Source organism: Ananas comosus, linkage group 20 (assembly GCF_001540865.1).
Source record: "Ananas comosus cultivar F153 linkage group 20, ASM154086v1, whole genome shotgun sequence".
Classification (NCBI taxonomy): Eukaryota; Viridiplantae; Streptophyta; class Magnoliopsida; order Poales; family Bromeliaceae; genus Ananas; species Ananas comosus.
In genome coordinates this window covers 3877869-3893525 of record NC_033640.1, presented here as the reverse complement: position 1 = coordinate 3893525, position 15657 = coordinate 3877869, and the positions used below count along the sequence as shown (strand labels likewise).

The 15657-nt window shown below is 41.7% G+C and overlaps 1 protein-coding gene across 1 annotated transcript; it reads left to right on the top strand.

The window, feature by feature from the left end:
* LOC109726063 (putative wall-associated receptor kinase-like 16) lies at positions 9008–15595 on the top strand. The gene is made up of 4 exons (XM_020255493.1): positions 9008–9725; positions 12281–12367; positions 14124–14153; positions 14424–15595. Exons 1-4 carry the CDS (start codon positions 9008–9010, stop codon positions 15593–15595), a joined length of 2007 nt encoding a protein of 668 aa, XP_020111082.1.

Below are 15657 nucleotides of genomic sequence, written 5' to 3'. Positions count from 1 at the left end.
CTCTCAAAATCTTCTCTCGGATCTCTGAATCCATAGGCACACACAGTCGGTCCCTATACCGCAGTACTCCCGAACTGTCCACTGGAAAGGCCTCCGCTTGTCCCCTCTCTAACTACTCTCGAATCCTCAATAAATGCGAGTCTCCACTCTGTTTCTCCCTAATCCGGTCCAACAGAGTGGGCTGCAAGACCATAGACATCAGTCTCGCAGTAAACCCAGGGGACACCACCTCAAGCCTCAACCGCTGTAACTCCTCAAGTAATGGTCTCTGCTGAGTGATCAACATGCTCAAGCTCTGCAATAACTCCAACCACCTGTATTGCCTCAGATTTAACTTTTTTTGGATGAATAGATATTTGAGACTTTTATGATCTGTAAAAATCTCACAGTGCTCGCCATACAAGTAATGCCGCCACAACTTCAGTGCAAATACTACTGCTACAAGTTCCAAATCATGCATAGGGTAATTCTTCTCGTAATCCTTCAATTGCCGGGAAGCATAAGCAATTACCCTACCATGCTGCATCAATACACAACCCAAACCACTGTGCGATGCATCACTGTAGATCACAAATCCTTCCCCCATAACTGGAAGGGCAAGGATAGGAGCCGACATCAATTTCTGTCTCAACTCATCAAAACTACTCTAACAATCCTTACTCCAATGAAACTTAATTCCTTTTCGCGTCAATCGAGTGAGAGGTGTGAAAAGCTTCGCAAAGCCTTCCACAAACCGACGGTAATATCCAGCCAATCCATGAAAGCTCCTCACCTCGGTAACTGTCGTCGGTCGGGGCCAATCCCGAATAGTATCGATCTTCTTCGGGTTAACTGCCACTCCAGCTGCAGAAATCACGTAGCCCAAGAAAGAAACCTCCCGCAGCCAAAACTCACACTTTTTCAACTTAGCATACAACTTATTCTCCCACAGAAGCTGTAACACTATCCTAAAGTGCTCCTCATGCTCAACATCCCTCCGGAAGTATATCAGAATATCATCAATGAATACCACTACGAATCTATCCAAGAACGGCTTGAACACTCTATTCATCAGATCCATAAATGCGGCAGAGGCATTCATCAATCCAAAAGGCATTACACTGAACTCAAAATGCCCGTACCGAGTCCGAAAAGCTGTCTTGGGAACATCCTCGGCCCTCACCCTCAACTGGTGGTAACCTGACTTGAGATCAATATTCGAAAAGACACAAGATCCTTACAGCCGATCAAACAGATCATTGATGCACAACAAAGGATACTTGTTCTTGATGGTCACTTTATTCAACTTCGGATAATCCACGCACAACCTAAGTGAACCATCTTTCTTCTCCACGAATAACACCGGCACTCCCCAAGGTGATACACTGGGTCTCACATACCCTTTATCCATTAGATCCTGAAGCTGCGTCTTCAGCTCTCTCAGCTCTGCCAGTGCGATCCGGTAGGGTGCCTTCGAGATTAGCGTAGTTTTAGGGACTACATCAATCACAAACTCGATCTCTCTATCTGGTGGCATCGTCGTAAACTCCAGGGGAAAACATCCGAAAACTCGCGGACTATAGGGATATCCTCGAGTCCCGGCGCCGCCGTAGGCACCTCTACTACCGTCGCGAGAAAAGCGATGCATCCTCTACTCAACAGCTGTCTAGCCCTCACTGACGAAATTCAAGTGGCAAACAACGTACTCCTACAGCCCATGTACGTGAACTCCTCCTGGCCTGGCTAGCAGAACGTCACTGTCCTCACTCCAGAGTCGATCGTAGCATAATACCACGCCAGCCATTCCATGACAAGCACAATATCCAAGTCTTGCAGCTGCCCTAAGACCAACAGGTCTGCAGGCATAATCCAAGGGCCCAACTGCACTGGACAAGCCCAACAACACTCTACTACCTGCAAAATATGGTCGAAAATCTGCACCTCTCGTGCATGCAACAATGGCCTCGCCTCTAGCCCATGCAATGATGCGAATGCTCGGCTAACAAAAGAATGTAACACACCGGTATCAAATAAGGTACAAGCTCTAATACCAGAAATTAAAATGATACCTACCAATACCCGGTCGGCTGTTGTAGAGTCGTCCACCTGAGCTGCATACACTCTGCCACTCGAGGCCTGCTGTCGCCGCTCACTCTGCCGCGGCACAGATGCTCTGTCATCCTGGCGGTAACTCGGTGATGCTCCATAAGACTGCGGAGGTGCCGGCGGGGCTGACGTCGTCGATGGTGCTGGTCATGCTGCTCGGGGACAAGCTGCCCTCATATGTCCAGGCTGTCCACAAGTGAAACATCGGCCCTCTTGCCGCTCACACTGTCGGGGCCAGTGTGGTCCTCCAGAAATCACACACTGCGGAGTCCCCTACGACTGTCTCTGCTGACAAGGTCCCCCAGAATGCTGTCGCCCGGAAGGCCCATGACCCTAAGAGCGTGATCGTGAAGGCCTCGGCGGATGCTTGCTGCTCGACTACCCTGCATCATCTAGAATAGGGCGCTTCCTATCCTAACTCTGCCCCGGCACCTAAGCCCGCTCACGGATCGATATATCTCCTCTCTCCACCCACAACGCATGCTCAATTGACGCATCCAAGGTCCTTAACCTCTGCGCCTGTACCAACCGGAAGATCTCTAGCCTCAAGCATCCCTCATACAGATATACCTTGTGGGCCTCATCCCTGGCTACAAACAACACAGTTCAGAAACCGGGTAAACTCGTGGGTGTACTCCTGAATTGATCGCTCCCCCTACTGTAGCTTCTTCAGGTCCTCTTCAAGTTTCTGCTTCACATTGTTTGGGAAATACGCCCCGTACAGCATTCCGCAGAATGTATCCCACTAAATTTGTAGCTCCACCAATCCTCGAGTCTGCCTCATCTTCCTCTACCAGGAGTGCGCATCGCCGGCCAAATAGTATACTCCCAAATGTACCTACTCATGCTCTGATATAAACAAGTCCTCAAATAGCTTCTCCATCGCGCTAACCCAGCCCTCTACAACCTAGGGCTCCGTGCAACTGCCATCAAAGCACGGCGTATCAAACCAACGAAGACGAGCGAGCCTCTCTGTTATCCGCTCCTGCTCAACCTTAGACATCTGTGACGCCTCTCCAGAGAAGGTAACAGGCGCCTTAGGAACTGTCACTGGTGGGGGTATAGCTACGGTTGGTGCGGCCACGGGAGTAGTCGGTGGTGGAGCTACATGAAACCAAAACAAGGGTCGATACAAAACACAATCACTCTCGGACCCAATCAAAAGAAAGTCTAGAATGCCGTATCTGTTTCTCCTCAAAATTATGCCGTCTGCAGCCGACATAATTTTCTTGGCCGAAACAGACACTCCTTCAGTCAATCACTCCACTTTAGGAGGAGTTAAAACAATTCAATTGCTGACTTTCGCGATAAATCATGCCTTTCGTGTCTTGCCTTCCAAAGGTTTACCAAACTTAAAGTTTCCTAGGTCCCAACGACCTAATGCTAAGCTCTGATACCAACTTAATCTGCCACGACCTGGATTACACGTTTCCTCGGGCACGCCAACAAACCCGCCGTATACATAGGAATTTTTCTTGTATACGAAGCGATAGCTATACCTATAAACAAAACCAAGCTAAAACCACAGGATAAAGAGCTGCTAAATTGAAAATAGCATGTATATAAAACCTCAAGGGGTTCCAGTACATACAAAATGTCTACTACACCACTCGCTCCAGCGAGTACCCAGACAACAACCATATATACAGAAATACCCCAAAACTACCTATGGGAGGTACTCCTCTAGCACTGTAACCAGACTGGAAAGGATCTAGTTCGTATGTCACGCCCCGCCCCGAAACCACTACCAATTTGGCACGATTCGGCCGCGGCGACGGACCGCCGAACAGACAGCACCTCCCTTGTCCGCCCAAGGCTCAACAACAGGAATGTGTACAAGAATTTACCCAGGACTTTAAATTCTAAATATACACATTCAACGAGGGCACAAACAGTGCCAACAACAAGAAGAGCAAATAATCCACAAGATATACGAGTGAAATAAAGAGAGTACTTTACTAACTATTACAATAGTTGCATTCTTTACATTTACATCATTTTCCAAAATGAATACATTTGATCCTCAAAATACATAGCTCTCCAACCTCACCTACATGAATCTCTCTCAATACATAGGTGTGCTAATGCAAAAGGAAAGCTACTATACTACCACGGCCTCACTGATCGGGCGCGATGCCCTTGCCGCGGTCCTCTCTCTGCAGCCCTGAACCTACCACTGGAAATAGAGTGGGGTGAGAACTATCTTCCATAGTTCCCAGTGGGCTCGGCCGCCGACTCTGCCGATCTCCCCACTAGGTCCAAGTGGGCACAAGTAACAACAGATAGATAGATAGATAGATATGTATCTGAAAGCTGTAAATGCGGTAGTAGGAAAACTATGCTACTATGCCCATAATCATGAATATGAATGCATGCATCATATAATAAAGGTTTGCTACCATGCTAACAAATTTGATCCATGTTCGAATAGCTATGTTCAATGACATTTATTAAACTTTAACCTTTCATTTACCCAATCTGTGGCGAGGCCCTAGGGCTCGCCCATAACTCATCTTTCAATCCCAAAGTGGGGAGGGAGCTCCAAGTGCACCCAGGCCCGGGACCGTCTGCGAACCTCCATGTGGTCCGGACCTCCAAGTGGTCCTAGTTGCACGACACTCCGGAGTACTCGACGACAATCCCCTCCATGTGGGGATTGGATGGCTATGCCACCCTAAACGCAGACTGTGAGCTAGATCTATCCTCTCCATGTGAGGATACACTGTAACTAGGGTCAAGACCCAATCCAATCATCTCCGAGTGAGGAGGCTCTACAACTAGAGTCAATAACCCAATCGAATCCTCTCCAACTGAGGACACCCTACACTAGGGTCAACGACTATCGCGGAATCATCGGTTCTCGACATTCATGCAATGCTATTTAGTTTTCTAAATTCATTGTTCATAAGGCATTTTCTAAGAGATCCACCTATCCCTAGGTCCATCGACCTCTAGTGTTATTTACACTACATTAATGCCACTCGTCATCATTTATCATTCGGATGGCACTCGTGTTCTTTAACACTATCCACTACTTCCTATGTCATCAATACCCCCATCGGGTTCATCTCTTTTCTTTCGCACCATAGGATTCACATCTCGACCCAATCCTTACCTATCTAAATTACCAAGCGTTCCAAGTACACTAAGTTATCAATTAGAAAGCATAAGGAATGGAGCTACTATGCAATCCTACAATGCAACATGAAGAGATGAGATTAAATACAATCTAAGACATAGAAAGAAGTTCGAAAGTTTCGGATGACACCCCCAACCTTTTACCAACGTAGAGGCTCTAGAAACGCTCCTCGGCGAGCTTTACAAAAAGGCGTTAGCCTCCCTTGGTCCAAGATAACGCCGTAACGACCGTAATTCGCCGGTTGCTCTAAGCCCGCTCGACGAATCGCGAAGTCGACTTCGCCCCCGCGTTTGGGCACCTATCGATGAGGTTTACAAGGCCTCAAATGAGATCAATCTCATACTTTACAAAATGCCCCCATTTGGAGCCCTAGGTTGCACATATAGCAAACCACCAATAGAACCTTAGATTCATGGGATTGATCTACTTAGAAGCATGCTTGAGATCCATTTGACCCATTCCAAAGCATAAAAACCCAAAAACCCTAAGTTTACAAAGCTAGGGTTCAGTAGCTTACCTCAAGAGCTACACCAATGGAAAGAGGAGAGGGAGATGGAGGTGCTCAAAGCCTTCCTCTTGATCTCCTTCTTCTTCTTCTTCTTTTCCTTCCTCTCCTTCTTGTTTTTCTTCTCCTTCTTTCCTTTCTAGAGAGAGAAGGAGCAAGAGAGAAATGGGAGTGAGGGAGAGTGGAATGAGAGAGTGTGAGGGAGAGAGAGGGCTCAGCCCACTCTAATAAAGGCCATTTTGCATTTAGACCCCTCAACTTTTCATCCCTTGCACAGCTCCAACTGGGCAGTTTTCGCGCGGAGGGACCGATCTCCCCGACTTGGGACCGATCCCCGAGAGCTCTTCCTGCAGTCTAGGGACCTCTCGCGTTCGGGAACCGGTCCTCACCTGAGGGACCGGTCCCTGGGAGATCGGTCTCTCGGACCGGTCTCTCCTAAGAGACCGGTTCCCGAAAGGGGAACCTCAGGACTTAGCCAAATTTAGGCTTTCTCTCGCGGGTGTCGCGCTCGGGGACCGGTCCCCTCAGCCAGGGACCGGTCGCATCGGCCTTGCCCCGCGACCCTCAGCTACAGGGACCGGTCCTTCCCTCTAGGGACCGATCCCCGAGAGCAAAAATCTGCTGAGTCCAGATTTTGCCTATTTGCTCTCGCGGACCCCACTCTAAAGCACTTTTTGTATTTTGGGCATTCTTAACTCCCACAAAGGGTATTCTCTCGACAGTCAGTCGATCCTGGATGAAGTACAATCCTCGGATTTCGAGAATTCACTTCTTTACATCGTAACTCTTTTTCCACGATTAGAATCGGTGACAGCAGCAGCCACGGACGAAGGCTCTGCAAAAAGGGGTCAACAACTAGGTGTGAGAACTACTGTAAAACGAAGTAGTCCTCAGTGGGCACCGTTACCGACCTCAACGGCTCACCCACTAAGTCTACAGAAAAGAAATATGCTCAAGGATAGTAAAGAAAGCTGGAAAAACTATAGCTACATGCCACTATACTATCGCTAACCACTATTCTGTAGATATAAGAATGCAATCTCTGACCCAATCTCACTAGGGACTGTGAACACACTCGTCCCGCCTGTCGAAGCTACACCAACCACCACCACGCTGGGTTGTCGGTGGAGAGCAAAGTCCAACCCGGACACTATGACATCAACGCAAACGCACAAAACTTGACGCCGGAGTAGCACTCCTGGGCGCTACCTAACCGAGTATGCAAGTATGTCTCTACCGAGCTCAATCAGGCTCTCACAGACTATAATCAAAGCAAAAGGGTCTAATTGGTCTAACAACCAAAGATCACGTGCCCTTGGCACAATCTGATGCGAATACAGAAATCTGAGTCCGCTGTCAACTGCGACGGCATCCGACAGTTCGAAACAGTCTACACCCTACTGTAAAATAAGCTCGGTACCCTAGCACGAGTGTAAACTCATTCTACACTAATCTGGGTATCCACCGCATACAAACAGCGGCGATACAGAAGAACCACCGCTCCTAAAGCTATATCTGGTAATTTTTAGAAAATGACAGTATAATATCTCTGTATGATTTCTCCTAAGTCAAATCCAAGTCCAACATGTAAAATTATACAACTAGCTTAACTCCAAATTCAGATTTTATCTCTAATCCATGAATTCGAGTACTAGCAAGGAAATGAAACCAACAAAACATGTCGACGATATAAAACTTAGGAGGTATTCCGACGATTTCGGTAAACATCAACCCACCTCGAAAAGCTACTCCAACCACAGCGAGAAGTCGAAAAGGGAGGAAACCACGCACTCGCCCGGCCTCCCAACGATGCAACGACGATGCCCGCACGCTCGAACGGCTCCTCGGTGAAACGTCAAAGTCAACCCGAGCTCGAGCCGCGACTCCACAACGAGCGACGTCTCCAAACTAGAAAGAGAGGAAGCAGCAACCAAAAGCTCATTCACTGTCTCTCTACACATATATAAAGAGGTAGGATAAGGTTGAGATTAACGCCATTTCAAATGACCAAAAGGCCCCTCACCAACTCAAAATTACAGCTGGAGTACCGGTACCCAATTTGGTTACCGGTACTCGGCCTCTCAGCACGCAAGCTCGCACACAGGATACCGATTCCAGCCCGATGCAGTACCGGTACCCGAGCTCGATACCGGTACTCGTTCGAAGCAGTACCGGTACTCAGCATCAAATTGTTGCAACCCGAGAGCAGTCTGTTCTGGATTTACACTGGGGTACCGATACTCTCCTGCCTGGTACCGGTACTCAACACTGAAATTCTGCCCTTTGCGGATTTCAGCGTCAGAACTCCACTCTCGCCTCACGTCGAGTCCGTTTTGCGTCCAATTCGCGCTACAACGACTCTGACTTGTCCTGACACTCTCTAGATGTGTCGACAAGTCTCAGATACTAAAATCTCACAGGCAACCAACCACCAAGGATACTACACTTTGACTTTAAGATTTGAATGCATCATTTATTTTTATAGATTTAGTTAGTATATTTCATACATTCTCGTAAATATAAATTTATCAAAATAAGTATTTAACTTAAATTTTGAAGGTAAAAATATTGTTGACTAACTCAAATTAAATAAATTAAAAGATTAGACAATAAAATTAAAATTGTGAAAGATACAAATAATCAAATCAAAATGATCCACATATAGTTTGGATAAATTTTGTATGTTTTCACCAAATTTACTCTCGCTTGTGTGTAGAGATTAGTATTGTTTCTTAATAATTTCTCTTTTGTTTAAACTCAAGAAATAATTTTTTGTTGTTTATATATACACCTAAAAGTAAAAAGAAGTTAAAAAAAAATCAAACAAACAAACTATGTTGTTGAATGAGTCAAAGTCTAGCATAATTAAACGAGTTATTTTCTCACCTACTAAAGATCCCATACTACTTCCCATGAATTGAAAATCCATAACCCAATTGCTACGGTAATACCGTTTAGTTGATAGCAATGGTCTACTCCTGGGCGCTCTATATCAAGGGCCGCCTTCCCTCTAGATTAATTAAGACCATGGGTAGAGTGCACCCCTCCAACAAGCTGAATCTAAAGGAGAAAAAAACAGAAAAAGCAAATTAACTAAAAGAAGTATGAAGCCTAAAGAAAACTCTATCTCCACTGGAATAGTCATTCTGTGGGGACAGTTTCTGTTCCAACTCCTGGCATTGCAGCTCACATCCGCATCAGTCGCATTGCCGGGGTGCCCGGAACGATGCGGCGATGTCGAGATCCCGTATCCGTTTGGCATAGGCCGGGCCTGCTCGATGGAGGGTTTCACACTCAACTGCACCTCCAGCAACGGCACCCACAAGCCCTTCCTGCGCAATGTCGAATTCATGAGCATTTCCTTATTGTCGGGTCGTGCCCGCATCGCCAACACTGTGTCGACCCAATGCTACAATGCCACGAACGGCAACGTGACGTACGATGACTGGCAGATGAACCTTACGGCGACACCGTTCCGGTTCTCCAGCGGCCTCAACAAGTTTATGACCGTCGGCTGCATGACGCTGGCCTACCTCATAGAGAGCGACACAGCGAATAGCAGCTATTGGTCCGGGTGTGTATCGATGTGCAGGAGCGCGGACAACTTGAGCAACGGCTCGTGCAGGGGCATCGGATGCTGCCACACCGCCATCCCGAAGGGGATATGGTACTACCAAGTGCATTTTGCCGAAAACTTCAACAGCTCAGAGACGTACAATTTCAGCCGGTGCGGCTACGCTGCACTGGTGGAGGAACGCGCCTTCAAGTTCCGCACCTCCTACGTCACGACCGATGAGCTGTACAGAAGAAGGCTGCCGTTGGTGATCAATTGGGCCGTAAGAAACAAGACGTGCCGGGAAGCCCGGCAGAACATGACTTCCTACGCATGCGCTAGCGAGCACAGCACGTGTGTAGACTCCGCGAATGGGTCCCACTATCGCTGTAACTGCTCCGAGGGCTATCAAGGCAATCCTTATCTATCCCACGGGTGCCAAGGTCTCTCTCTCTCTCTCTCTCTCTCTCGCGCGCGCGCGCGCGCGCGCGCGCGAGCTGGAAACATCTTTTTGATTTTGTGACATGTGGAAAAGTTTATGCTTGGATAGTAAAAGCTTGTTTGGTTTATAGGTGGAGTGAAAATGAAAAATAAAATTAGATTAAATTGGAATGGAAAGTAGAATAACTAATCGTACAAAAGTATTGGTTCATTATTGAAATAGAAATCGAAATGAACAATTAGAACATCTAAAACTTTGAGAGAAAGATTTTGGTTAGAAAAAAAAAGAGTGATGAAGAAAAAAGATATATATATATAGAGTTGAGCTGGAATACTATCGGTAGCAAACGGACTTCGTTGCCACCCATTTGTTTTCGATGAAGGAGCCTCCAAATCGACGATCGGCACCGTTGAACATGATCTATACCACTTGAAGTATTTAGAAACCAAATTTTAAATCTTTTCGATATCATTGACCTAATGATCAAAGGGTTTCAAAATTTGTAATTTTAATGTTAGATATGAGACGTTTTCTTATTTAACGGTGTAAAGCTATCGAAATCAATTGAATTTTGGTTAGAAAATTCTTTAAATTATTTAGAATAAGATCTATACTCTCGATCTTGATTACAAAATTTCTATCATCACTTTTTAGAGGATATTCATTTTCAGCTGTTCATTTTTACGTCCACTTGATGGACAAGAGAACAATATCGGAAAAGTATGAAATTTGATTTCTAAATATTTCAAGTGGTATAGATTATTTTCAACGGTGTCGATCGTCGATTTGGAGGCTCCATCATCGAAAACAAATGGGTGGGAGGGGGTTTTTGTGATGAGGGTAATTGAAGAACGGGCTTTTTATAAAATGACCTTCTAAAAAATTATAATTGACAAAATAACCATGTGAAAATTTTATTTGTAAAACTAACCCTCCTTTCGCCACGTAGGCGCCACGTCAGGGTTTTCTTGCAAAGACGGTAAATCGTTCGCCGTTTTCTCTTATTTCTTTTAAAAGCAGTGAATCGTTTTCCGCTTTTACCCATTTCTTTTAAAGGCGGTAAATCGTTCACCGCTTTCTCCCATTTCTTTTAAAGGCGGTAAATCGTTCACCGCTTTTTCCCATTTCTTTTAAAAACGGTAAATCATTCACCGCCTTTCACTTATTTACTGTTTCTTTCTATATCCCATATAATCTTAACAACTTTTAAATCCTAATAATTTATCCATATAATTTTATATAAAGGCAGTTAAGATTATATAAAATTATATAGATAAATTATTAGGACTTAAAGGTTGTTAAGATTATATGTAATTTGTTAGAATTTTTATGTGGCTGTTAGGATTATATATAGAATATAGAAAATAACAGTAAATAAGTTATGGGAGAAAGCGGTGAATGATTCACCGCCTTTAAAAGAAATGGGAGAACGCGGCAAACGATTCACCGTCTTTAAAAGAAATGGGAGAACGCGGTGAACGATTCACCGCCTTTAACAGAAATTCTGACGTAGCGCCGACGTGGCGAAAAGAGGGTTAGTTTTACAAATAAAATTTTGAGTGGGTTATTTCGCAAATTTTAAAATTTTAGAGGGTTGTTTTATAAAAAAGTCCTCGAAGAACATTAAATTGGCGAATTTTTGAAAAATGATACAAGTAAAACAAGAACGCATATATTGCAAAAAAAATTACATAGGAAAGGTTTTTTTATACAAAATCGGTTTGTTATTCTTTCTTGAAATAGTTAGTAGTTCCTCTTTGATATTTGACAAGTTAAACTCAAATCAAATTGCACATGACATGTAAATCTCAAGTTAAACTTCCTGGTAACTAATTAAGGGTGTCAACGAGCCGAACACAAGTGAGTTGGGGCTGGCTCATATTCGGCTTGTTAATAAACGAGCCTAACACCAGCTGATTTGTTAAAGTATCGAACCAAAAATTCAGCTCGTTTATTAACGAACCGAACACGAGCTGATTCACGAACAACAAATTAAAAAGGATTAGAAATGATATGTAAGAAAATAAAATTATAAGATCTTACCTATTAGAATTTGATCTAATGGTTAAAACTTTACATATTAATTATATAGTTTTTATAATTGAGTTGAGCCTTATGTTTAGATTGGGCTAAAAATCAAATAATAAAATNACAATTGAGTTCGGCTTTATATTTTGATTTTGCTAAAAATCAAATAATAAAAATATTATATATATAATATATATATATATATATATAAATTATATAAATATAAAATATATATATTTGAATTGTTATCGAGCCGAACATGAGCGAGTTGACCCCAGCTCATGTTAGGCTCATTTATTAAACGAACTGAAAAATTCAACTCATTTCCGCTCGTTTATTAAACGAGTTAAAAAATTCAGCTCGTATTCGACTCGTTTACTAAATAAGTAATTCGATCTCGAGTGCATTTTGAGTCGAATATGAGCTGGCTCACGAACAGCGAGTCGAATTGCCATGCACCTCTACTAGTAATTGACTAGTAAGTTAATTTTTTTTGGGGGGGGATTTTGTGATACATATGGGGAACAGAAATTGACGAGTGTGCAAACAAGAATGCATATCCATGCTCTGGGGTTTGTCACAATACGCAAGGTGGATACTGGTGCTCATGCCCACGTGGTACACATGCCGACCCTTATAATGGAACTTGCTATCAGAAACTTCCACCGGCAGCGAAGCTAGTTATAGGTGAGCTCTTCGATCCCTTCTTTTTTTTCTTTTTCTCTTTTTTTTTCTTATTAAAGAGTACGTGTTTGGCTTAGTGCCCAGTAGTTTTTTGAATAAAGAAAATTAAAAATGTATAAATTTTGCCTCAATCTTCACCATCCAACTATTTACTTTTTAAAAAATTTAATTTTACTATCTCATCTTTTAATTTATTTAATTTTAGTCAATTAGTGACTTTTTAACTTCAAAGTTTGAACTCGTTATTTATCTTTACGAATTTAGTTAGCAAATTTTATGTAATTTATATAACTATAAATTAATTAAATTAAATATATAATTATTTTAAATTTTGAATCCGAAGAGTCATCAAATTACTTAAATTAAAAAATTGGTCACTAAAAATAAAATTTTGCAAAATTAGATATTTGAATCAAAATGTTTAATAGTTCAAATAAGTTTTATACATTTTACCAATAGTAAAGCATTAAAGTAGAAGAGTCGACGTACAAACAACGTATTATGCGGGCAAAATATTGACTTGTCCAAATACGGAGAGAACTGCTTGACTTGAGGTTTAGAAAGTAAGGGTGTGTTTGGTTCAAAGTCGGAATCGGTATTAAAATCGGAATGAGAATAAGCTGAAAACAGAATCGGGATGATTCATTACCTCATTCTATTTGATTCGTCACCTAAATCGAAATCGGAATGAACCATTCTCATTGTCGATGTTTGGCTCAAATAGATATCAGAAATATAATCAAATTAATATATCAATTTTATCTTTATAATATATAAGTTTAAATTCAAACTAAAAATTAAATATTAAAAGTTTACATCAAAATTTTAAAATGTTGTCAAACTTTAAATATATTTTTTAAAAAAATTAAAAGTTGAAATTGAACGGATAATTCAAAATATAAAACTAAATTTTGATTTACTCACATTCAAACTTAAAATTATCATTTAAATTTCAATTTGAATTCATAAAATTTAATTTAAATTTTAAATAAAATTTGGATAAAATTTTAGATTTTAAATTAAATTTAAATTTAAATTTAAATTTCTAAATTAGATTCGAAATGCTTGATTGAATTTTAATTTTTAATTTAAGTTTAAATTAAAATTGAAATTTATAAATATAATTTTTAAACTTCAACTTGTGTTTTAATTAAAAATAAGCTTAAAAAAGTTAAATTTAATCCGAACATATTCATTCTGACCGGTTTCAATTTCTAATATGGTCTTTTAGACCGGATTGGAAAAAAGGATAATTGGGAGGATTCCCATTCATCCGGGAATCGGAATCGGAATGAAAATCCCATATACCAAACACGGACAAACTAACTCGTCTATTTTGATCCGATTCCAGGGTAAAAAAGGGGCGAATTAAACACACCCTAAGTTTAGGTACCAGAGTTGACCTGTAAATTTTCTTCTTTACAATCGCCATTCAATAGAAAAGCAAGACTTATTCTGTGACTGCAAGTGATGGTCTCTGTCTCGATCGAGTGGAAAATATGTTTATGTCTTTCAAGCCATAAATTTTTGTTCTAAATAGCAATTGGTTATTAAATTTTTGTGTGGGTAAATTATACAATCAATTTCTAAACTATTAATCGGCGGTGCAAACCTTTAAAATGTTTAAATTTAAATCTTAGTCGTAACAAATGTTTTAGTCGCTAGAAGACAAGGGATTCTCTTGTAGTTTATCATGTTGCTGCTCTTAAACTTGTTAGTCACTGTTCATAGAAAGAGAAATGCTAATTAAGTCTACAAAGAGAATATAAAAACTCTACAAAGGGGAGTCAAGTATCCCATAATAAAGGAGACTTTGAATTCTAATATAGACACAAAATTGGGATTAGAAATAGTAATTTAATTTGATATGCATGTAAGATGTTTCCTGCATTGTCGAGGGACTGTTATTGTTATTAACTTGTTCACATGCCTATCTTGCTTTTGCTCCTATATTGTTGATTTGATGCTGTGATGTACATCCATGCAGGCATTTGCATCAGCCTCGTCATTATTCTAGTTATCATATTTTGTATTCATATTATGTGTGAAAGACGAAAGCTTATAAAAGTTAAAGAGATGAACTTCCGACAACACGGAGGCTGGCTACTATTGGAAGAAATCAGAAAACGGCAAGGCCTTGCATTTAAGATGTTTACAAAAGAAGAGCTCGAACAAGCGACGAATAAGTTTCACAAGAACAACATCCTAGGGCACGGAGCCTACGGTACAGTATATAAGGGAATTCTCAAAGACAATCGCGTCGTAGCGATAAAGAGAGCCAAAATTATTAATGAGAGACAAAAGAAAGAATTTGGAAAAGAGATGCTTATTCTTTCCCAGATCAACCATAGAAACATAGTTAAGCTCCTCGGATGTTGTTTAGAGGTGGAAGTTCCAATGTTGGTGTATGAATATATTTCCAACGGGACTCTATTCCAGTTGATTCATGGCAACAGCCGTAGAATCTATATATCATTGGAGACTCGTTTGAAAATAGCTCTCGAGTCTGCTGAAGCACTTGCATACTTGCATTCGTCGGCATCCCCTCCGATAATTCATGGAGATGTTAAGTCCGCAAACATCCTTTTGGATGATAATTTAATGGCAAAGGTCTCCGATTTCGGAGCTTCTATCCTCGCTCCTAAGGATGAAAAACAGTTCGTCACATTGGTGCAGGGAACTTGTGGTTATTTAGACCCAGAATACCTACAAACATGCCAATTGATTGATAAAAGCGATGTTTATAGTTTTGGAGTGGTTCTTTTGGAGCTCCTCACTGGTAGGAAAGCACTTTATTTTGAAGGAACTGAAATAGAGGCGAGCCTTTCATCAACCTTCCTATCTGCTATGAAGGAGGGTCGCTTCAGCAAACTTCTTGATGATCAGATTAAGTATGATGAAGAGGTGGAAAGGATTAATGAAATTGCTGCACTAGCAAAAGCTTGCTTAAATGTCAAGGGGGAAGACAGGCCCTCAATGAAGGAAGTAGCGAAGGAGCTTGACAGACTCAAAAAAATAAAGCAACATCCCCGGGAACAACAAAACGATGCAGAGATTGAGAGTTTGCTTAACAATCCCTCAATCTACCGTGAGGAAGAAAACTCCGGCTTTTACAGTTTAGAGAGGAATGCTATGCTCAGCATAGAACCTGGACGTTGATGCTATATATATATATATATATATATATATATATATATATATATATATATATAGAGAGAGAG

Excerpts from the sequence above, each read along its gene's own strand:
- LOC109726063 (XM_020255493.1), top strand. The coding sequence starts at position 9,008 with ATGGAGGGTTTCACACTCAACTGCACCTCCAGCAACGGCACCCACAAG. Across the intron at positions 9,726-12,280 it reads TCTATCCCACGGGTGCCAAG|AAATTGACGAGTGTGCAAAC; the intron begins GTCTCTCTCTCT and ends TATGGGGAACAG. Across the intron at positions 12,368-14,123 it reads ATACTGGTGCTCATGCCCAC|TTTATCATGTTGCTGCTCTT; the intron begins GTGGTACACATG and ends ATTCTCTTGTAG.